Source organism: Lagopus muta, chromosome 9 (genome assembly GCF_023343835.1).
Source record: "Lagopus muta isolate bLagMut1 chromosome 9, bLagMut1 primary, whole genome shotgun sequence".
Taxonomy (NCBI): Eukaryota; Metazoa; Chordata; class Aves; order Galliformes; family Phasianidae; genus Lagopus; species Lagopus muta.
The window spans coordinates 22,246,306-22,270,904 of record NC_064441.1 but is presented as its reverse complement, the minus strand read 5'-3'; the positions used below and the strand labels follow the sequence as shown (position 1 = coordinate 22,270,904).

The 24,599-nt window shown below is 43.2% G+C and overlaps 1 protein-coding gene across 1 annotated transcript in view; it reads left to right on the top strand.

Annotated features, from left to right (window-relative positions):
* The window catches only part of LOC125697321 (uncharacterized), a 165,547-nt gene that overhangs the window by 33,116 nt on the left and 107,832 nt on the right, over nucleotides 1-24,599 (top strand). The window contains 2 exon segments of the mRNA XM_048954314.1: nucleotides 14,403-18,785; nucleotides 22,441-22,767. Coding sequence (XP_048810271.1) covers nucleotides 14,403-18,785; nucleotides 22,441-22,767 — 4,710 coding nt within the window.

The following is a 24,599-nucleotide window of genomic DNA, read 5'->3' as shown; positions in this document are numbered from 1 at the left end:
AGCAACAACACACAACAGGATACTGGTGGGAAGATTCAGGCTCTACTGCCATCCCACCAACATCTGCCTCCGATATCATTGGCCGATGTCATAAAGCAGGAGGCATAACTCTCAGAGCAGCCCTTAAATTTGAAATACTGAGATTTCCTCCATTCTTTCTGCAATTATTGTTCTAGTTCATCTGATCTTCTAGGAGAGAAAACATTTCTTCACATACCCAGAAGTGCCTGAATAGCAGCTGCACTTAAGCAAAATACATGAGTTACTTATGCTGCTGAAACTTCATAATCTTTCAGTGTTTTCTGATATCATTGGTGTATTTCACAGATAGTTTTGTCCAGCTCAAATAAAGAACTATTAAGAATTGTAACCTGATAGAAATTTAGGCGAAAGGCATTGCAATCACATTTATTGTTTTTTGTTTGTTTGTTTGTTTTGTCTATCTGTGTACTGATTGAGATGATTAACACTTTTTTATTAAGTTAATTACAATCCACCTCCACCTCCTCTTATGTCTTTTTTGTTTGCTAGCATTTGATGGCATTCACCTTTAGATTAGTGCTCAATGCATTAAGAAGTAAGGAAGTAAATCAGAACACAGAGAGGTGATGGATAATTGAAAACCATATTCTAGTATGTAAGGCAGCCATATCCCACCCAGGTTAGTTCTCCAGCTGAGCTTCTCCAGTTTCCTTCAGGATTTTTGTTCAGCCAAAAAAACCCCAGTTTTGTCTTATTCTTATTAAAACAATTGATCAATTCTTCTGAACAAATGGCAGTGGCTACTACAGCATTTCATTGAGAAGATCATATCTTGGCCTGTATAGGGGTTTGCTGTAGAGAACATCTTAACTCTATCGGAGCTATTTGAATGCAGGGATGGGAAGTGCAGAGCCCTCAGGTCTCTGATACACAGCAGACACGTACCAAAATGCAAATAAGATCTACAGAGTGCCTCTTAGTAACATTCACATTCACAAACGTGCAGGGCAAGCAAGACATCTCCTTCCTTCTCATTATCTTTTCTACAACGTGCACTTTGGAGGTGCTGTGTTTCCAGTTGTACCTGTATGTGATCACTGAACAAACTCGGAATGGGAGCAGCGACAGACTGCAGCTCTGGGAAGAGGGAAGGCCTGGTTGGGAACTTGCTGCAGTTCTGCTGCTCTGATGTGACTCTGGGACTGTAGGTCTGCAGCCTCTGCAAACGGCTTGTGGAACAGTGCCACTCTTACTTGGGCTAGCAGGCTTTGTCCAGGAAGAAGACTTTCTTAGGCATTATTTTTAGACATGAAATCACAAAGAACCATTGGTCTGCAGCTATGTGGGCAAACATATGGCAGCCCTGACTGTAAGTGCAATCTCATTTCCACTTCAGCCTTGCTCGCTTTCTCACTACACCTCAATGGTATGTGGGGTTGTTTTGCTGATGGAGGTTGGGCTCAGTGGCCATGAGCAATATTTTGTGTACCATTAAACATGGATTTTGTGTTCGATTTCCCATAAGCTTTTGACAGGCTCTGCTATAGGATGCTGTGGAACGCAACAAAAACTGTTCCTTTCCATTTCACCTTCTTTCCTTCCCATGCCCATTGAGTTTTCTCCTCTTGTGCTCACCTTCCCCCACCCTGACTGCCTGTGTGGGAGGAGCACTGCATTTCCTGCCTGGCCAGACAGCATGCGTTGAAAGGCAGGAGTCTTACATGACAAGCAATAGCTTCCTTGTGACAAGGCAAAGCAGTTGTGATGTGCCTCTGTGTTCTTGCTCAGTGCTGGTAGGGACACCTTGGACCTGTATGGTGGTGGCAGTGAAGACTGGGGAGCTCCATTGCATCTTGCTGCTGGTTTACGTTGCAGAAATTGCTGGAACTGTAAAGTCTCTTCGGTCCCAGTGTCTGTGGCTAAGTGTGAGTTTTGGCTGATACAGCAAACTGATGAGTGAAAACTGAAGATTCCTTAAGAACTATTCTCCCATCTTTGGATATGAAAGGTTAGAGGATTTTTACAAGCCTGCTTTCAGCTGCCTCCTTCGAAGAAACAATGAAGAAGTTTTCAGGGCACGTGAAGCCCAGACAGAGCGTGGTATTACAGAGGTTTCAGTTCAGGCAACGGGCGCAACAGCCAGGTGAGACTTTTATGACCTTTGCTTTGGCATTGCAAGAATTGGCATCAGCCTGTGATTTTGGCTGTTGGCAGGAGGAGCTGATCCTGGAGCAGCTAATTGACAAAGCAGCAGACTGGAGAATTCGGGAGAAGCTCTTGATGGAACTTGACAGCTTGACTCTGGCCCGGGCAGTGGAGCTGGGATCACAAATGGAGAGAATGTTGCAGAAAACTTACCCGAGGCTTATTTCTGCACTGACAAAGCAGTGGGAGGACTGGAGTGACAGGAGTAAAATCTGGAAGATAAGAACAGGTAATTGCTGTAAACTGTCGTACTGCTGGGAACAGAAAAGATTCCCAGCCCTCACAGCAAAGTGTCACCAAGAGAAGCGAAGCCAATTCATCCCATCTTATCACAGCCCAGTGTCATCTGCAGCAGTTATGGGGATGCAGCACTTGGGCCGGCAATTGAGTCCTGCCACTTCAAATACAACACACAGGAGAGCCGGGAACTGCAAGGTAGGCAGATGGTTGCAGAGGGACTGGAAAGGAGTGATGCAAAGCTGGACAAGGGACTGGACAGTGGAAAATGTGGGTTTGATGCTTTTATACAGTACTGACTCTAGACCATGTTACAGTCGTAGCTTATATTCAATTACCTGAACACTTACATGAAAACCTTTCCCCTCTAGAATTATTATCTGTGTGACATTACATTCCACGCTTTGACTTTTGTCATTTGCAAGAGTTAAATTTTGTGTGAAGGCTTTAGGTGAGGTATTGACAATTGTGAAAGCAGTGCCTGCACTTGTGCTGTGTTGCTTTGTTGGCTGGAGACTTCTACTAGAAGCTGTCAGAGAAATATTGCTATTCATGGAGTGTTGGATTTCTACTAGACAAAGCTGTCTGCTGTCTTTGGAAAATATTTGTAGCCTGTAGGAGCAGAGTTCCCTTCTATAAGAGCTAGGATTTGTAGAAACCTCCATCACTTCATTCCAGTGTGCTTTGGAATGTAAAGGTTGTGTGATCAGATTTATACAGATATCTATAAATTAAGAACATAATTAATAACATAAAAGGAGGAGACAGGCCAATGAGCATCATAGATTTGACTTTGTATCTAGCTGAGGTACCTGTGAAATAAGATCATAGAATCTTGGAATCATAGAATTGTTTGAGTTGGAAGGGCCCCTTAAAGTCATCCAGTCCAACTCCTGTGGAATAAACAGGGACATCTGCAGCTGGATCAGGTGCTCAGAGCCCCATCCAGCCTGACCTTGAATGCCTCTAAGGATGGGGCATCCACCACATCTCTGGACAAACTGTGCCAACATCTCACTGCCCTTATTGTAAAAAACTTTTTCTTTATATCCAACTTAAATCTCCCCTCTTTTAATCTAAAATGATTTCCCCTTGTCCTGTCACCACAGACCCTGCTAAAGAGCCTGTCCCCTTCTTTCCTGTTGCTCCCCTTTAGATACTGACAGGCTGCCCTCAGCTCTCCCCCTGCCTTCTCTTCTCCATCTGCACAGCCCCAGCTCTCTCAGCCTGTCCTGTAGGAGAGCTGTTCCATCCCTGGCATCATTTCTGTGGCCCTCCTCTGGACGTGCTCCAACAGCTCCATGTCTCTCCTGTGCTGAGGACTCCACATCTGGACACAGTGCTCCAGGTGAGGCCTCACAGTGCAGAGCAGAGGGGCAGGACCACCTCCCTGACCTGCTGGCCACGCTTCTTTTGGTGCAGCCCAGGATATGGTTGGATTTGTGGAGCGTGAGGGCACAGTGCTGGCTCATGTCCAGCTGCCATCCACCAGTAGCCCCAGGTCTTTTTCAGCAGGGCTGCTTTCTATCCTTACATCCTCCAGTGTGTACTGATACTGGGAGGTGCCACAACCCAGGTTCAAGACCTTGCACTTATTCTAGTCACAGAAGTTCTGCTCAATGTATGTCTGTTCACAGTATTCTGCTCTACTTTAATCTAAGAAAAAGACAGGAGGATCAGTTCCTCCTTCTGCCTCTCTTTTTAAAATTTTTTTAAAATTAAAAATGATGTGATTCTAACAACCACTCTTTGCTTGGTTTGTCTCTGTCAGCTAAGTGGAAATAGCCATGTGTGTAATAAAATCAAAGGGTTGGGAAGAAAGTGTTAGTACTCCTAAAGGAAAATTTATGGAGCCAGATCTCAGGGTAGGACAGTTGTTTGCAGAAGTGAAAATGGAAGAAGAGAAGCCAAACCACAGTCTGTGTGGAATTGGGCACTTTTTAAACAAAGTGATCATCAGTGGGCTGCACAGAAGCAACCTGAAGTGTTCTCTCTCTAATATCCTAAGAGGAAATAGGGTTTCTGTGTGGTTTTAAGAGGTATGTCAGTGCACTGCTTCCTTTGTTATTACTGAATTCCATGCTGTGAGCCAAAAGGCAAGCTGCATCCCCTTTCAGCTGCCCTGTCTTCACCACGGCAATTATCTGTGATAAGCTACCATATTGCAATTAAATGTTTAGACTGGCTTGAACAATACTGTACCTCTAAGATGACCATGATTTAATAATGCCTGTTGTTAGTGCTGTTCTTGACAGGGAATGAAAAAGATACTGAGGTTTACAATGACTGATGTACGTTGCATAGTCAGCAGTGAAACAAGCAAAAAGGCTGACTGCAGAGAAATGAGCAGCACTGAGGAGTGCTCTGACCCAGAGCAATGCCAGCCGGGATCTTCAAAGACATCAACACGTGTGATTTGCATCTTTTTGTTTCCTTTCAAATGCCAATCAAACTTTGTGGTTAAGATCAATGTTAAGGTCTGCTTTGTTAAGTGAAGTTTACAGCTTTTGGGATGTTCATGAGGTCTGTGTGCCATTTTTCTTGAAATGACCTTGAAAATAGTATCAAATGAGACACGACTTCTGCACGGCTTTCTTTTGGCCAAGTGATGATTTGGAATTAGTGCTGTGCTCAGTCAAATCACCTGGTGGGAGGCTGTAGCTGCTGTATTTGTGATTCTTCAGGGCTGAAAGCGGGCTTTCTGCTTACACAGCACACCTCCAAGGTTGAACTGGTAAGCTTTCAAATCTTTCTATGTGTTCAGGTTAGCTGTAGTGAGGCACTGGAATGGATTGAGTGGCTGGAACTCAATCTCCTCTGGCTGTGTGTTCCCAAGCTCTTGGAATGGCTGCTTGCTGATCCCCAGGTAGATATGCAGGGCATCTATGAGCCCAGGAACAGGTGAAGAACAAATACCTTGGTGTGACCCAGCCCTGCCTTTTGCTCACAGATCTACTGCACTGGGTTTTCTTCTGAAAGACCTTTTCCTCTTTTCTACACGTTGTCAAGTTGGAGAAATTGAGTGGGATGCATTACTGCAGTTTGTCTCTCCTCCCCCCATCCCATCCCCAGCCTTGTAATACTAAACACCAAATCCTTGCCACTGAGCTAATTAGTGATGTGGTCATCAAAGTAACACTTTTCAGGGACAGCAATTTCTATTCAGTTCTTATTCTGTCTATAACAATCAAGCAAACAGCCAACCAAACCCCACAAAAACTAGTAAAACTAGTACTTCGTTGGTAAAATTTAGGGAAACCAAAATAAACACTGCCATTTTGCATGAGATCCTTTCTGGACTAAGAAGTGGAGTGGTTCTTTCAGTCTTCATATGTTATTCTTTCTAAACCTCTCTTTTCTTTTCCAAGATGTTCTTGAGCTCTTTCTGAGCTCTGCAACTAGCACATGGTTACCTACATTTTCAGGGCAGCCCACGTTACTCGTAGATCTGAACTGCTAAAGGACTTCTTTGGTAAGGACTGTTCCTCCCTGTCACCTCTGTGTTACAATGACATATGAGTTCCACAGTAAAGCAAGCATATAATCATCTGCAAGTTAGTAATTATTGAATTAGAGGGCTGCAAGGAGCCAGAAGGGGCCTTCTCATCTGTCTTTCCACTGGTGATCAGCTCTACCAATGTCATTCCTGCCAGATGGGCATCTAATCTGTACTTAAAGACTGAAAGTGATGGCTTCTCCATACTAGCCCCTAGACAATCCATGCCCATTCATATTTTGTCTTGTTTTAGCTTTTATCTAGCAAGAATCTACTTCAATTTTAGGTTCTTTATTTACCCTTCTTGTTTTATCCATTCCAAGAGATCACAAACTTGTAGCAGCAGTTAAAGTCTTTTCACATTGATTTCTCTCTCTAGATTACTGCTGGTCTTTTCCCACAGTTTATTCACCTTGGTCCATTCTTGCTCTTTTGGGTATTGTCAGTTGCTTCTTGTATTCTGATGTAGGTTACACATCAAGCTTCCTTGAACAATTTCAGGTGAGGCCTTGCCCATCACAAGTTTTTCATGCCACTGTAACTTCTGTGTGTGTTGTTTTAGCCATGTGTGCAGCTGGGAATGTCAGCAAATCCCTTGGAGACACTGACATGAATGAGGCATGAATCTCGTGGGAAAAGCTCGGCTGGTAGTTACACTGATTCACTGACATAGTGAGTGAGTATAAGTGATTGAAGTCAAATCGTGTGACATCATCAAATGAATTCATGGATGGGATAAAAAGTTCCAAGGATAAGCAGAATCCCACAGGATTTTATGTGAAAGGCTTTTTGGTCATGCAGAATCACACATCCCTTGTGGGTCTTGAAGTATAAGGCAGGGCCTCAATTCATCTCATGAGTCAGGAGTCATGATTTCAGGAGTCAGGATTTCATTCTCCTCTGCCCAGTCACTTAAACTTGTATTTACGGCTTAGCCCTCAGGTGGGGAGGTGTTACCATTGTTTTACACAGGTGAAATACAATGCTCATAGTCAGAGCAGAAGCGAAGCATTATGTTGCACACTGAGCAACTATTCCAAAAAAGAATCATTTCCTGAGCCCCAGGAGCTAAAGGGCTTGTGCCCACAGGTCACAGTGTGCAGTACCCCTCATCTTCACTCCAGATCTGAAGCCCTGGCAAGCACTCAGAAGCAAAGGCTTGCTTTGATCCTCGCAGTGTGCCACATGGACACAGAAGGAGTTTGAGCCTGAGCAGCAGCCTGATTACGTTTCAGCTGCAGAGCAGGCCTAGAGCTGATGCAGTTCTCTTGCCTCCAATGATGGAGTTTAAAATACCTGTAAATAGCCCTTCTTCTTCCTGTCATGCGAGAAGAGCAGTGAAAACAGTGAGCAAAAGAACTTTTTTCATGCGGAACAACTTCATGCGGCTGAGTCTGTGTCTTGCAACAGCCTTGCGACTAAGTTCTTGTTGAAGGTTGTTACCCTGTGCTAACCGGCCTGTGTAACCCTGTTCTGCCTGTGAAAACTTGAGGAGGAGATTTTTCTCAGCCACTGTGTAGAGAGGAAGAAGGGAGCAAGCACACTGTTTGCCCTGGAAGATCTCACACTAGGCTGAGCTCAAATAAAGTGTGAGGATGCAAAGTTGTGCTGGATTCGAGTCCTTCCTGAACTCAGGAGGAAGAGAACTTTAGTCTCATGTCAGAAACTCATCCTTCCCATGGACTGCTGACACCAGATCTGATGCAGTCTGTTCATAAGAGCTGTCTCTGGATGCAAAGCCTGTAAACTCAATTTCTGTGCAAGAGCCCAGAAGACAGATTATACTCTTCAGGGCAAGCATGCAAGTGGCAGCTACTAAAGGTCATCAGGGGCTGCTGATGAGGAGAACTCCTCAGGAGTTTTATGCATATGGAGTGATGTGGACCAGGACTTAGCCTGAAGGTGAAGGGCAGTGACAAGAAAAGGAAGGAAAAACCTCATCTGACTGTCAAAAGGCAGGCTGACCTTATTAGCAAGCTATTACATAAAATATCAAGAACATGCAATTAGTGATGGTAAGTCAGACCGAGACACGTGAAAGAATAATGCTTCTATTACTGACATCTCGTAACAGGGTGCAGGTTATACAGCATCCCACTGGGTCTCACTGAACTCATCCCAACTGATACAAAATGACAAATGTGGAGAAAAAGAGTAGAATTCTCTGTCGTTCTATATACTTTATTCCCATCGATGCCCATCTCTTATCTGCTTTTTTGGGCCCATTCTTTCTTAGAATGCAGTTAAGAAACAACCTGAAAAGGTGCATTTCTTTTCTGTCACCCCTGTGAGTCCCTGGCTGACCTACATACATACGTATCTTTTAGTTATTGTCTTTCCTTGCTGCCCTTGAAGTTTTTTTCTCTGTTTACATAGTAATCTGCGAGGAGGCCTCAGCCCTCGAAGAGACATTAGATTCAACTGAGAAATGAAGAGACAAAAATAATGAGCTGAGATGGGCTCAGCTGCAGATGCCTTTGTATGTTTTGGGAGAGTCATTTATGAATATGTAAAACGAAGGGATTACTTCCTCCCTCTCCCTATTCTCCTCCCTTTATCTTACATTGTAAACACTTTGGGGCAAAGGCTCCTGCCGTGTTTATCAAGCACATAGCACAATTAGGTCATAGGCTTCATAGCATCCAGGAACCCAGCAGCAAAATGTGTCAGCAAAAGAGTGTTTGGGGTTATTATATTGCGACTGGCCTGATCTAAAGGAGTGGCACGACCACAGAGATAATAGTTCAAAAACAAACAGCTTAATGGAGAGGGAGATGTGGTGGCTGAGCGTAATGGGCAATCTGTGATGGTGCTTCCATCTCAAGGAGGTCAAGACACATGAGGAGATCAAGACATGCTCTATCAGACACAGCCTTGTGTCTCCCAGGCTTCACCGAGACCGTTTCCATCAAAGTGCTCTTTTAATTAAGTCTGACTTAAAGTATCTGCAGGCTGATCTTCTTGATCAAACAAAGAAAACCTATGGTTCTCAAAGCTGAGTGAGTGACTGGATTAATGTATAGAACAAACAAGCCCTGTATCTCAACCCTTTTCACCTGACCTCCACCTTCACTGCTTGGACACTGAATAGCTGGGCACTGGGGGAGCACCAGCTCATGTCTTGTGGCTATGGTTGCACACAGCAAATTTCTTGGACCACACCTTATCTTTAATGAAGTTTTTTTATTCAGCAGCTTTCTTCTTCAGATGAAATTGTCTTGTCTGCAGAGTATTTAGTGCCTTCCTGCTCCTCAAATTCAGCATTCCTGGTATAATTTCTCAGTAGATTTAAATAAAGTAAATATATTTGTGCTAAAGTGTACTTACAAAAAATGGATTGCAGCAAGTTTATGGAAAGACAGAAGTTAAGAAATACACGATACATGGCATGCTCTGCTGCACCAGAGCTTTCCAGTTCTAGCAAGAATCTTACAGGTTCCCAGTCAGCGAATTACTCGTGCATGTCCTTAGATACTCTTGACATAGCAGTAACTGTGTTCTGTTCATCGAGCAGGACCAGTATCACTTTCCTTTGGTAGAAGGCTGGCAGTACTTCTAGCTGTCTATCAGAATAGCTCAAGAGTTCAGTGTGTGCCCTGTCTTTCTAGAAGGATTCACAAAGTCCTTGTGCAGGACTTTTGGTCTGTACAGGGCTGACTGTTGCTTCTGGCAGGGAGTTTAAGCCTCACGTAAGTGCGTCTACCTTAGAGAATGAAGAATAATAAAATTATAGAAAAGCAGATGTACATTTGCTTCTGTAACTGTGAAGCAGGAGCTTCCCTGTGGCCAAGTACGTTGCATTTCTGTGTTGGCAGAAATCGTTTTCAGTGAGGCTTTGTTTCCTGGGAACTACCCATCTCTTCTCACTATATATTGTGATCATACATCACTGTGATATAACGTGATCATAGCAACTTCTGAGGTCTACCTTTTTCTTCTGAAGTACTTCCAAGCTTTTATCTGTTTGAAATGCAGGAAGGGTGGTAGAATATTAACTTGTAAGGCAAGCAAAACATACTCCTATTTTCATGAGAAGGAAATAAAATCTAGCAACGTAGGCCTTCCGTGTGTCGATGCTAGTACAGCAAAGCAATGTACTCCTTTTCAAATCAGCCAGCAGAGGGAGTATTGCAATGCAACAAAGGCGGAGTTTTGAAGTGCAGTGAAGCTGCTTGAGTCTTTATTTTTTGCTATTCAGATTCCAGATTGTATTCACCATCATATATTGGTGGTTTTTTTTTAATAAAGAAATTATATATTTATATTTCAGAACTGTTACAGCATTAATAATACGGTTTAATATTTTACATTTTGAGAGTGAACTGATGCTGTTTGAGCTTTTGCTGAAATCCAGGATTTGCTTTCATGCAAATGAGCTGTCAGTTTTGAATGTAGTTGTGAGAACAAATCTACAAATATTGTCACAATACTGGTGTCTGATATTGCCACACTGATACAAATGTACTGCTGCTGCAAACAGTCTGCTTGCATATTTCTCTTCTACATAACACAGTGAATCTTTAGTCCTCTTCAGTGCCTCATCTCCTCATCTGCTGGGCAGTCCTCCTGAAGCTAAAGCTAATTTCTTGTTGAGCTCTGTGACCTGCAGCGCAGTAAGAGACTGGAATGCAGTTTGCATTTATTGAAGGGAGTATGAATTTCTCTGTTGAGTCTGATCAGGCAGCCTCTAGATGGCACCCAGCCTACAAAGACACAACGGGTTGGGCAACATGTTTGATCTTGGCCAGAATTCCCGCTAAGCTGTTTGCACAGAAGTGTTAATGTCAAAGGAGGGAGGTAATGGCTTTGGCTTTGAGCTATAGCAATGTTTTCATGTTGGATTGGCTTGCTGAAGGAAATCAGAGAAGCCGTGTGAAGTGCAGCAGGCCACCTGCTTGTGGCAGTGTTCTGCTGACCAAGTCTTGCACGATCCAAGTGTCAGGGAGACAACATTGCATTGGGCAGGTTCACCTCTGGGCCAGGAGCCTGGGCTGCAATGCAGAAGCACTCACTGAGCAGAAATGCCATGCTGCCCTCGAGCTGATGAGAGGGCAACGTGCACTGAGTTCTCCTCAGCTGCTCTCGGAGTACTCAGATACTTCACTGATTCTGCACGTTTCTTTTCACCTTTGGTTGCAACCCCTTCTCTCTCTTGCCTTCACTGGCTCTACCAACTCGAATAGCTGCCAGAGCCTTGTGCAATTCCTTGCACATTGCTGCTAATTTTTGAATTGGGAGGATTTCTGGTGAAGGCACTAAGCACAGCTAGAGCAAGACACTCAGACAGAGGACATCTGTGTGTTGTTTCCTCCTGTTGCTAGCATAGTGCAAGTTCTCACAAATCAACAGAATTGGCTTTGAGGTCTTCTGTTTCAGCAAAAAGCAACAGTACTGTTTGGGAACAGTAGCAAGGTCACCTATCTCTTGCAAAAGAGTGAGATACGTTGTTGTATTGACTCCATATATGTATGGCTCCATATATAGAAATGTAATGGTTTATGAATTAAATATCCTGCAGCAGAAGACGCATATAATGCAAATACAGAATCTGGTCTCAATAAACAATGATACAAGACTTCATCTCGAAATAAAACACTTCCTGCTGCTCCAATGGGAGCAAATATCACTTGGCAACATTGCCAGCCCTCAGTTTGCTTTGGTTTGTCATTGTAAAGTGGCAAAACCTTCTGTTTTGAAAGTGCTGTTATATAAAAGTCACTTCCTGTAGGTCAGCATGCTCAAATCAGAACAAAGTTTCAGGGAGAACGAATGCAATTAAAAGACCTGTTGCAAATCAAAACTCAGTTAGCAATTCTGACCTGGCTTTGATGGAGAGTGCTGTCAAGACTGTGATTGCTGTTCCTGGGGAAATATATTTTACTTTCAGGATTTAACATGTACACTGGAGGTGCAGACCTTCAGATCACTTCTGTAGCTCTGCTTTTGACTTGCCAAACCTGGCGAACAGCCCCTGTTTTTCAGTTTGAAGACCATTTCCCTTGCCTGGCTCAAGTTGTACATACTGTTTGAAGGTGAACAGTAGCAATCTGAGATATTCTTATTGTGTACCCACACAGCCATCCAGGGAATCAATGCCATCTTTACACATAGCAGACTTTGTGTAGATACTTGGTGGGTATTTTGAAGCTTCTGGCTTTCTAATTGTAACTTCATGCAAATTAATGCTGATCAGCAACTTAGCTGAGAATCACTACCACATGTCTACTCATATCTCAGGCTCATGATTGTAAGGAGAGGACAGGGCTACATCAAAGGAGCTGTCTCCATTCCACAAATCCTATCAGTGTACACACATTGCCAGTCAGGAGAAAAACAAACTGTATGACAGCTGGCTGGAGCAAAGGTCTGTCCTAGAAGAGGCACTGAGAAGTGAGAGACAATAGATGAAAGTCAGGATGGCCCATGTTCAGGGCTGGGCCTGTCCCAGGGATGATGGCTGATGTTATTAAATGCTGTCCTTCACAGCTAGAACTAGATTTCTCCTCTCCCACAAGGTTGGGAGGCCTCCCTTTTGATTACACAAATTTTCCAAATACCCATAAAAAAAAAAAACAAATAATGAATTTGATGGTGGTGTGGTCGCACTCTGAATATCCCAGCACAGCTCAGTTTGGAATGATAGCTAGACTGCAAGAGATCTTTGTGTTATTTTTTTTATAATTTAATTCATAATTATCCTTGGGGACAGTTGGACATCTTCATTACTTTGTTCCTACTTGCCTGAACAGTTTTTATCTTAGTGCATTGCCATCTGTAAATCCGTGCACAGAACGCTGTTGGAGAGGCAGTGCTGTCGCCATGGAACAGCTGCTGCTGTACTCACTGCTGGGTGAGCCAACTGCTCACAGTTTGTGCTGCTCACTCGTTATGGGAAATGCTGCTCTTTGCTGCCTTGATGCTGGTTCCCTGATGGCAGTGGGATTTGACATTCTTGAAGGACCTCAGCTCTATGTATTGCTGATAGCATGCAGTAAAGGACACATTGCTCTACTGGTGACATGACTCAGGCTGCAGTTATCTGCACTTTGGCCAAGTTGATTTGTTTGATCTGTGAACCACTGAATCCTCCTCTCCCTCCTCCATTCAGTTCATATTTTTCTTTGTCAAGAGAAAACACCAGTCTTTTCATTGAGTCTTGACAGAGATGCCTCGAGTTTTCAAAACTGCATGAGAGAAAAAGGGTAAAAGCACTCCCATGAAAGGCTCTCAGTGCTGTCGCAGATCTCCCTTCTCTCTCCAGCTTTTTATCTGTTTCGAATCTATTCTGTTTCCTCAACTTATCACAACTCCCTTTGGAGGTAACCCTATTTTCCTAGCGCTTTCCCTTCTCTAATTTACCTTCTCTATTTTGGAGTCTAATAAATTCTGATTCTGATAAATATCATAAATTCTGTGATGTATCCTCTGATATGATTTGTAATTTGAGTTCCTGTGAGTGTGAAGACTCAGTTCTCTGGGATGAAGCATCCTGATGGAGGTGACATGCAACCGAGGCCAAGGGAGCTCGTGTTCTAACTTATGGCTGCTGCTTATTTGTGCTTTGTTCTTGATGGGTTGTTTTGTTTTCTTTCTTTTCTTTTCTGTGCTGTTGTTTGTTTGTTTGTTTTTAAATATCTTTCACTGCTCATTATTTCATCTATTTTTGGATTTTGAAATGTGCTGAGCATTCTGGTGATGACTGTAATCACAAGCTGGTGAAAGAGGCCTCCAGCATTAGGGTTCAAAGGCTACTGATAATATAACTTCTCAATCTGCATACTACTGGACTGGCTGGAGTCAGCTAAATATTTTAGTCCAACTTCTGTTGAACTTCCACAGGAGCTGTGCCTAAAGCTGACAGACAGCAAATGCTATTTTTACCTGAGGAAATATTGTGATTTCATTGTCTACTTTAAACTTAAGCAATATGCAGGCTTCTTTCTGATGGTTAAAGAACAGAAGGTCAACGCTCCCTCAGGATGGGACAAAGACGTTTCCTAAAGTTGACGGTGTGGCTTTCATCTTTTTGCTCTCAGTAAATGATTTGTGTGTGCACTGATAACTTAAGCATGTGATGCTTAATCCTTCTTATAAATGAAATCAAAGATTTCTTTCACCTTTGGTTCAGGCTTTGGTATGGGTGGTATCCAGTTAGAACAGCTTTGCACCTGGATGTGTATGTGTAAGCACGTTTGTTTAATTTGGACAGTAACAACGGCTCTGGTTTATGGCAGAAACTGCCTCCTCACATATGAAGATGGATTTTTAGATCTACTTGCAAGGGATGGTTTCCATTTGACTTTTTTGAATTAAGAAACATTAAGAAAAGAAAACTGTGGATTTAATACACGCTGATACCTTTGGAAGTTATACTTGGCAATTTGCTTATTGATGGTCCTGAAGTCTTTTTATTCATTGTTTTTTTTTTTAAGTCTCCTTTCTATAAATCACTGATAAATAATTCTTTGCTGTTTATTCATAGAGCCCAGAGCCAGCTGACAACTACGTCAGTGAAGGAGAGTTTGAAGATGATCTGAGTTCTTCTGCTCCAAGTACAATAGAGCTGGAGATACGTGGATCCAGCCAAGACACTGATGAAGACTATTTTGAGACCCTGTCACATCAGAGTGGATCTTTGTCAGATGTAAAAACTGAGCTTTATGAGAGTGCATCAGAGACAGAATCTGTTGCCAGTGATGTAACAGGAGAGACTTGCTTGGATTCAAACTGCCTTTTTACAGAAAAAACAAATCTGTCCTGTAGTGTTCCTACAGCCCTGTGTGAACTTAAGTGCTCAAGACAAGCAGAATTCAGTCAGCAGGTGCAGTTAGACTTGTCTTCCAAAATAAAAGCAGCACCAAGCAAGAATGACTTTTGCACACACACTACAAAGTCAGAATGCAAAGCAGGTGTTAAAGATGTAGCATTAACCAGCAGTACTTCCAACACAGAGAACCAAGTGAGTGAAGAGAGCATTATATCACAGACGGATAGAAAGTTCATAGTAGGGTTGCAAAATAAAACAGAGTTTGACATCAGTAAAACACAGGCCTGTACCAATTCAGTATCTACCAAAGATGCTGTTACAAGACAGAAGGATTGTCCTGCAGTATTAAGCATTGCTTTTTTCAGAACTAACTCAGAAAGTTGTTTGATTGTACCTGAGGTACAGCAACTTTCCTTCCGGTCAGATGTAGCATCAAGCTGCAGTTTGCCTAATCTCCATTCTGAAGCAAATGGACCTTACCATAAAAGTTCCACTGAGACATCCAAGTATAAATGTGAACTAGAGTCCATGTCTAGTGTAAATTGCAACAGGAGGAGCCCCGCTGACAATGAGGAAGCTACAAGTGAAAGGATAAGACATGGCAATACAGAGGCCATGTTGTCGTCACATTCGTTTTTTTACCAGCACCACTTCAAATCAAAACCTTCAACTTGTGAAGATACAAGTTCAGAGACTATAGGAAGTAAAACATGGCACAGTGTGCCTGAAAATATCAGTACTCAAAGCGAGGCAGAATATTTGGTGAACTACATTCATCCAAAAGATAAATTTAGATGGTCTTGCTCCAGAGTACATCTTCAAGGACTTGATTTTGAATACACTTGGAAAAATTTAGGAAGGGTACCTGTCAGCTCTGAAAAGGCAGTCAGAGTAGAGGGCAAATTTGGCGTTGAAAGACTCCTTCTTGAAACTAGCATAGACTCAGATGAGCTTTCTCAACCATCAGGCGCCTTCCAGTGCCCTGATCTTTATTTGCACCCTGAACAAGAGGGCAGTGGCCTTAGTCCAGAAGAAGCAGATACTGGTGGATCCTCATCCACCCAGACCGATGAACGTGAATGTAATCAGAAACAAAAGGAGACTTCATCTACCCTGGGCTGTGAACCAGTGATTTTAAATGTTCAAGAACTTTCAAAAAATAATCAGTATAAAGTTGAAAGAGATCTGAAAGCAGACAGATTTCCTTCAGAAATTAATGTTGAATTTGGCACTGATGACACTGAGAACATAGCAACTTGTCATATAGGTTTTCCTGCTGTTGTGGAAAATGGAGATTGTAATTGGGCTGTAAACTGTGCTGGTACTGGTAAAACACAGCAGAAATGTTCAAAGGAAAATGTTCTGGAATCAGGAATGTCACATATCGAGGTCGTGATAGGGGAAAGAAAACCAGATGATCCTTCTAACCTTAACTTTGGTTGCAAAGTCCTGGAAACCACATTGCAACCAGGTGTCAGTAACACTGAGATAGAGCACACAGATACAGCACAGCAAATTACAAGTTGCCAGACTGGTGCCTTAAGGAGTTCCTCTGAACCAGTAGGAAATGAATATCCTACTCATCCAGGAGAAGATGGAGACAGTGTCTTTGCTGTGGAAATGACTCCCAAATTAGCTAGTGTGAACCAGGGAAGGCACTTGATGAATCAGTCTGAGTTAAAGCCTGCCCTGATTATAATATCTGTAGAGCAGAAGGGATTACAGTCCAAGACTCTGAGTGATGACCCTTGTACTGAAACAGTAACTGGAACATTGAGAAATGCAGTGAGAAAGGATTTGGTAGATCCTCATATTGTCAGCAAAGCTCATATTGAGCCAGAGAGAGTTCTGAGTGAGTACTGTAGCTGTGAGGAATCAGTTTTGGCCACCTCTACTGGTAATGCAGAACCACTCCATGATGGGGATACAGCTGAAGGAAGAACAGACATTTCACAAGAGCAGAGCAAGAAAGCAGTTTCCTCCTTTGCACTCACCTCTAGTAATTCCACAATAACGAGTGGAAAGGTAGAATTCAGCAGTGTCCCTGCTCCATTGAGTAATGACATGTTTATTGCAGAAAATCCTGCAGATAAATGTGAGGAAGTACTGCTAAAATCTGACAGCAGAAGTGGTGCTATGATCTTTGAGACAGAGCCACACAGAGCAAAGACTGATTTGGAATTAGAACAGTTCAGAAAGCCATGGGCTGAAAGAAAGGATGACCAGGTGACTAAGGAAGAGGAATTGCAAGCATATCAAGGCAGAGAGGAAGATGATGGTTATGCAACTAGAGCCATAGTGCTGGAAACATGCAGTGCAAGCAACCTGAATGAGGGAGATGGTGCTTATGAGGGCCTTCAGGGGCCCAGCAGCACCTCTGAACAAGTGGTAGGAGATGAAGGCTGCAGTCGTTCAAATGAACCAAGAGGTATTTGTGAAGAATCTCCTCCTAGGGAAGGAATGAAGGCCTCTCCTGCAGAAAACACAGCTAGCTCTAGAAAAGACAGTGCATGGAATCTAGACATGTGTGACATCTTCAACTATTCTGTGAAACGGGAGGCCCACAGTGCTTGTTGCATGGGCCTGGATAACATAAGCACCTGCAGCACTAACAGTGAGGAAATGGATGAGAATTCATTCCACGTCCTGGAAAGTAACAGCAGCCTCTATAAAGCTGGGCAAAAGCCAACAAAGAATGGGAATAGTGGGAAAGCCTCCAGGTTTTTTGTTTTCTCAAAAATGACATCTTTCAGGAAAACTAAGCCTGTCACAGCTGAAAATCAGGCAAGCAGCAGCATCTTTGGCAGCGGGGCTAAAATAGAAGAACTGGATGGTGGGAAAGAAGATGAAGACACTGAAAGTCTACAGTCTTTCAAAAGTTGTTCGTCTGGTTCTGCTTTCCACAGGAAGGAAAGCTGTGCCTCTGAGTACTCAGACGACGACGATTTATTCTATGAGAGGCCTGCAGGATTATTCAGTAGAATGAGCCTGAGGAAGGCTTCTGGCTCTGGTCGAATACTGATGGAAGATACAGACACAAATTCAACTTCTCCCATATTGCCCGCTGTCAAATATGCAGATGGACTAATTCCAGGTTCATCTGAAAGCAATGACAGTGAACCTGTGGAATACACCAGGATTAGAAAGTCCTTTCCTGAAAATGAATGTAAAAGAAACAAAAATCCTGAGGGCAAGAAGTTCAGAACAAGGTTGGCCTTGGCACACAAATCCCTCTCAAGTTTATTTGAGTCCAAATCGCCAGACAAGGAAAACACTGAGCAAAGCTCGAAAATATCACTGAAAAATGAAAAGGAGAAAGCCAAACTTCGCCAGAGCACCTGGAAAGCTTTTCTAAAGAGCAAGGAGACAGATGGACTAAAAAGACCTATCTTGGCAAATTTGTCACCAACACAGGAGAGCGTCAACACAACTAGAGGCCATCTGATGAGAACAGTGTCAGCAGAGCAACAGGATGGTTCTGATGGACATGCACTTTTGAAAACAGAAACAGCAAACGGTTCTTCACTAGACACCAACTATTTTGACACCTCTGTGGAGCCTGTTGATGTCTCTTCACCTGCAGGTATGTGGAGGAAACGATTACAGTCCCATGACTTGGGCATCAGATACTCTCAGAGTTCAGACTGTGATGAAATGCAAGAAGCTCTGGGGAACAGTTTTAATGCTTCTCTGGAGGAGTGCTGGACGAAATCTCCATTTAGCCCCTCTGATGTGCAGTTACCATTTAATCAATCAAGTCCATCGTGTCCCCAGCTTTCAAATTCGGAAGGTAAAGATATGCCTTGCAGGCCCATGAGTCCCAAACCACAGAGTCCAAGGTCTACTTCCCAACGCAAGAGCTTCCGTTATCCTGGAAGAATATGTGCCACATCGATGATCTCTCTTGGGAACAGCTCTGCAGTTGACTGTGGATTGGAGGCTCCTGAGAGACCAAAGACACTGAAACCCAGAGGTAGTCTCTTGCTTTCTGTACATTCGTTGGACAACGAATACCAGAGGGATGACAGTGGGATAAGCAGCCAATCCCAGATCAGCTTAAACACAGCTTCTTCCATTAGTGACGTGCTCAGAGATGAGGTGAGTTGTCTGCAAATGACGAGGTGGTGCTTTGGTTTGCAGAATCTTTGGTTTCAGTGTGGTTTATGAATACCAGTGAAACTTTAATGGCTAAGTGAATGCATTGGTTAGATCGGTGCATAAATATTTCTCTTTGTCTAAGGTAGGTGGCCCTACTTAGTCTGTCATAGACTACAGGGACTGATGTTTTATTTAAGGGAGGGTTTACCACAGAAATCTAAATGAATAGATTAATCACAGCGCTGCTGATGCAGAGTACATTTCTGACATGCTCCATAGAAGTGACCTGTGACCCCAGGCTATTGGTGGAAAGGAAAGGAGGAATCAAGCATTGTAACTGTTATATATACTAAATAAGGATCTCAAAGTGAAAAACAATACAGAAATCAATTCTTGCAGTTACTTACTAAGAAGAAAAGCCTTTGTTTCTTTAGACAGTGAGCAGCTGTTTTTCAAAGTATCACCAGACTTCTGAAGTCACCATAACTATCCTTGAGGAGCCACTAGGAATTGTGTTCTGCCTTTTCTACAGCAAACGGGAAAAAAAACATGGACTCTCTCTGGCTCTCCTTGTGATACTGCATAATATTCTAATCCTGGTCACAAATTAGTTTCCCGTTGGTAGCTCAGATCTCAATGAAAAGAGTTTATCTCTAGTAGGGGTCTCTCAACTGGTTGAGCCCTTTAAAAGCAGAGACTTCCTATTTCTGGAGGCTTTTAATCCCAGAGACAATTTCCCAAATCAGAAGTGGCCATGAGTTTAGGAATCTCTTTCAGTGGCTAAGCACAAACCACCAGAGTGACTGAGCTTGAGGTGAGATCCCAGGACCTGGCTTTTCTAGTATTGCTGCTGATGACTTTTGACACTATGAGGTTGGCAGCAGTATTTTGTTGAGCAAATTTTCAAAAATGCCATTTGAGATTCTCAGTCAGTTGCATCTCCCCAACCAGGTACTTTTTCATGAACCTGGAGCTGTTCAATCAGTTCTGCGGCTGGGGGCTGGTTGTGTGCAGCTCACGTGTGCCGTGCACAGCTTTTACAGTTGATGCTGCCTTTTGTTCGTCACATCCCAGGTTGCATTAGAAATTTAAGATACCCTTCAAAATGATCATGGCCTATGCTTACCCCTGTTGGTATATTACCCTTAAAAAAAAAAGGAAGAACAAAGAGAATTGATTGATTGGAACAGACTGTGGGAGGTCACCCAATTCCATGTACTTCTTCTGATAGGACTGGTGGCAACGCAGGGCAGACAAACAGTGACTTGTTTAACCAAGTCTTGAAAACCTCTCATGCTTGAGATTTCACCATCTCTTTGGGAGACGTGTTCCTGGAGAAATTCTTTTCCTGATTCCCAACCAGGACTTTCCAAGCTACAATTCCTGGTTACTTCTGGCATCATAAAAGAATTCAGATTCATCATCCGTGTAACTACAAATTTCTTTTAGACTGCTCTCGCATTGCCCTTAGTGCCATTTTTTCACCTTGAATAAACCCAGTTCCCTCAATTTCTCCTCACGTATTTCCAGTGAAAAGTTTTTGATTGTTTGTGGTGGTTTTTTGTTTTGTGGTGGCTTTTTGTTTTTGTTTGTGTGTTTCTCTCTCTTTTTTTTTTTTTTGTGGCTAATGCTGTCTGGAATCCAAAGAAGATGTGGGTGGCAGTAAGGGCAGTGAGGGCTGCAGTTCTGGAATTGCTGTGGGCAGAAGGGGAAGAGAATTTGCTTGAAAATCTTTTGTTTTCATGGGCATCAACTTAACTTACAAACTTAATACCACCTTCTGAAGAAGACGCCTGCAGTGTTACAGCAGCCTAGGGAAACGCAAGGTACTCAGCCTATGGAAAGTACTCTTAAAACATTGCCAACAGATGAGGCCTGTCAGAGGATGAATAAGTAATTGACCTGTAAGTCATAACCAAAAAGAACATCTAGAAAAGAGTAGAAAGATGAGGCGTGTATGAAGATTTCAAAAGGCAAGCTCAACTACGTGATCTTAAAGGTCCCTTCCATCCCAAACCATACTATGATTCTAGGATGTGACCACTAGGAGCAAATAAATAATCAGTTAAATTGATTGCTAGATGAAATAATTAAAACTACGAAAAATGTAAATGGTGCCTCAGTCGTATAAAACCAGTTTAATTTTACTGATACATTTGGAGGCTGCAGAAAGCCATCTCAGACTGGATAAATGTAGCTGGCGCCTTGAACTAAAGCAAATGTCCCAGCTTTCAGGACACATCTTCTCATCTATTTGAGTACACGGGGCTTTTTCCATTTTCATGACACTGTGAATGTCATGTGAAAGATCCTGATGATCTTTCTTATGTATGTGGAAAAGCAAAAAAGTCATAAAATTAAGTTTAATGGTGAAATTAGAAAAATCCCTTTCTGTTCCACATCAGTAAAGGCATTATTGCTAGATGAAGGAGCAGGTATGAACTTCCTTGAGGCTTTATCTGTGTTATAGTACTGTATCAGACTGCAATGGCTCAGCTCCCTCCTGAGATGTACCACGTAGGTAAGTAACCCTTCTCCGCATGATGGGGCACAGGACATCCCCTCTGTCATTACGTACTAATGGTTGTTAGCATTGTTCAGGCTGTAACCAGGACAAAGATTTTGTGCTGGAAACTTGGGGACAAAAGAACTCTATGCAATTACCATTTGCCCACGTGGCAGGGCCTTTATTGCGTGTTTGCAACATGGTTTCACTCAGGAGGCAAGAGCAAACTATTGTGTTATGTTTGATGTTTGGAGTCTGTGCAAGGTGTTCTTGCTTTTCTAGGCACAGAAAAACCAGAAATACACTTCCATTTCTGCAGAGCATCTAATAGATAATAAGCCTGCCTAGACTATGGCATCTCTTGCCAGTGGCAATAAAAAATTGATCTGGGATTGTTGGCTAATTGAAGAGGGAAGTGCCTGCAGTGGTTTAGGAGCCTCATTGTTTGGGTTCTTCAAATAAACTGTGAGAAACTGGAGACGTTGTCAGGATGCAGCATTTTCTTAGCAGAAAAGGAGACTCCATTCATTCCTTAATACTGTTATCTCCCACCAGTTCCAGTATAGAAGCTGTAGTTTTGTGCAAGCATGCTATAAAAGCAAGTGGGAATGAAAGATGAAACTGTGCAATTCCTTTATCTCAGGCCAACATCAAGCAAATATAATGGATGGCAAATATAAAGAGCACCATCAGAAAGCACAGGGATTAATATATCAGACCTGCAGGCATCAAGGAAGCATTTTCACTTTGTGTAACTGAAGCGGGAAAAGCACAGATGAACAGGACTGGGCGTTAGGATATTTTCAGAGACGCTATCTGTGTAAATAATATGCAGAGTGACCTAAATCCCAGTAATGTTACTGTAACGTGCCATCTAGAATGAGGGTGAAAAGGGCATTGTGCTGTGCAGAGGGAGTGTGTATCAGCTGTCTCAAAGGGCAGCAGAGCTGCTGTTTCAGGGTGGGTACCCCTGAGCCCATAGAGGATGCTGAGGGTGGTTTCAGCCGTACTTCTGGGGCAGCATTTTCCTCTGAGTGCTTCTGGGGCTACACGACTGAGTGTTGCATCTTCTGTTCAATCTGATTTGAAGCGGAGGACAGAATTTCCTGTGAACAAACTGTGTGTTTTCACCTGCTGTTTGTAAAACAGGACTCTAGACAGCAATGTCCAACACCGCCTGAAAAGAGGCCAAATGAAAAAGGGGTTCCCCATCGCAAAAGGAGGTCCCCCCAGGTTCCAACATCCCCACGCCCTTTCTCCACCCATGAGAACAAAGCCTGGAGGCTTTCCTTCCTTGCTCCAGATGAAAAAGCCAAGGAGATTCCGGAGAGGAGGAGGAAGAGACCTAAATCCCTCTATAAGTGCTTCAGCTTCGATGATATTTGGATGCAGAGGAACCAAAAAAGGAAGCTAGAGAAGGAGACACAGCCAGAGAGAGGGACTCAATTGCAGCATTTCCCAGAGGACCAGTTAAAAGTAAGAACCCACACACTGTCCTCCTCCTCCCCTGGCACTGTCTTCCTCTCTCTGCTCTGGCTGTTTTCTATCATTAATCATGTTCATGTCCTTCTGCTTTGTCTGGTACCAGTTCTCACTGCTTCTCTTTGGGTATGGCAGCTATGGATGGAGAGTGATTATTTAAATACTAAACTCTCCCATCTTTAGAGGAGGTGGGTTTTGTAGTCACTGCAACCGAGCAGCTCCTGCCCTGAGCCCTGTTGGACAACGGGATTGCCCCATGGGCTGCAAGACAGGGAGAGCAGGGACAAATCACAGTTGCCTTAAATCAGTGTAAATGAATCTAGAAATCTCCTTCAGTGCCCTGTGGTACTGCTGTATAACTTCAAAAAGAGACTTTAATGTCAGATTTCCCTTGGAGGACAACTCCACACATCTTAAGTTCCCACTATGGAGTGCCTGAGAGAGTACTGTCATTGGAGTTTTAGCAAAGGGTAATCTCCTGTCCACTGGGGAACACTTCTAGGTCAGCATTATGATTTCTCATGACAAACTTTGTGGCTGTTGTGACTCATGCTGATGACATCTGTTACTCTTGGATCCAGAGCTAAGGTCTGTTCCCTTTAGGGAGAGCCAGGATTCTGTACCCAAGAGCCAGATTTAGAATTTCTGAGGACAAAAAAAAAAAAAAAGAGATCAGAGGGATACCTCATGCAGCTTCTGCTGATAATACCAAGAAAGCTTCTAAGAATGCCAGACATTGGCTGGTAGTCTTCTCAAGACAAGGGCCTGAGTCTGTGCTATTCTGTGCTTATAGGGTTCTTCAAAAGAAAACGTTGTCAGGTGGGTGCCGGTTCAAGAGTGTTTGTCTGCTCTGTTCAGTGAGGGTGCTTTCATGCCTATGTGTTGAAGATAAAGAATAATGCTCCTGAGGCAAAAGCGTATATTATGAGCTCTTAAAAACAGAAATTACATTCTTTTTCTGCCTTGCTCAGACTTCCAAAGGATTGCTCTGCGCTGACGGGAAAATGCATCGCTGGGCTAGTTAGGCTCACTAGTGAACAGAAGCCAGTAGAATAAGCTAAAAATATGCCTTACAATTGCTTAACAAGCATTGCTTAACAAGATAGTGATGGAAATACAGCCCATGCTGCAGGGCATGCTCACCAACACAGAGACCATAAGAGCCTCTGAGAGGAGCAGGCAGTTACCTCAATAGCATCCCTGGAGCCATCAGATGATGCAGCTTGCAAGCTGCCTGCTTTGCTGATTGACCACACATTTTGATACTGCCAGAAAACAGCCTCTTCCTTAAGCATTTCCACCCTCCTTTCCTGGTGCAAGCTTAGCTCTCGGTGGTGATGAGCTGTGTAATGGGCAGCGCTGCCCTGCTCCCATTGAGCTCCCCTCACTTAAGAACACGTGCCTGGGGGGCTGAGTGGCTTTTCTGGTTTATTCTCCTTTGGGTAGCAGAGGTGAGTAAAAACTGAGCAAGCTTCAGAGGAGAAGATGCCTAGCAGCGTGTGGTTAGATTGGTTTGGTTTTGTTTCTTACTATTTCTGTTGATTTTAGTGTTTCTGATCCTTTTTATCTTTGTGAGCAGGCCGAATTTCATCAAAACAAGTGTGGAGATTTGAGGGCTCTTTCCAGTCTGCCCATATGAATGCATTCCTTGGTCTGTACTTTTTATTCATCGTAGTCCTTGTGTAGTTTATTTTTCCTGTAGTGTTCTGTTTTGTGCAGTGCTCTATTCATGCCCTCAGATGCAGTGGGAGTGCTGTCACAAGCTGCAGTGTTTGGGTGCAGCTTTAGGAGGATGCCAAAAATCCTTCTAATAAGGAGAACGAAAT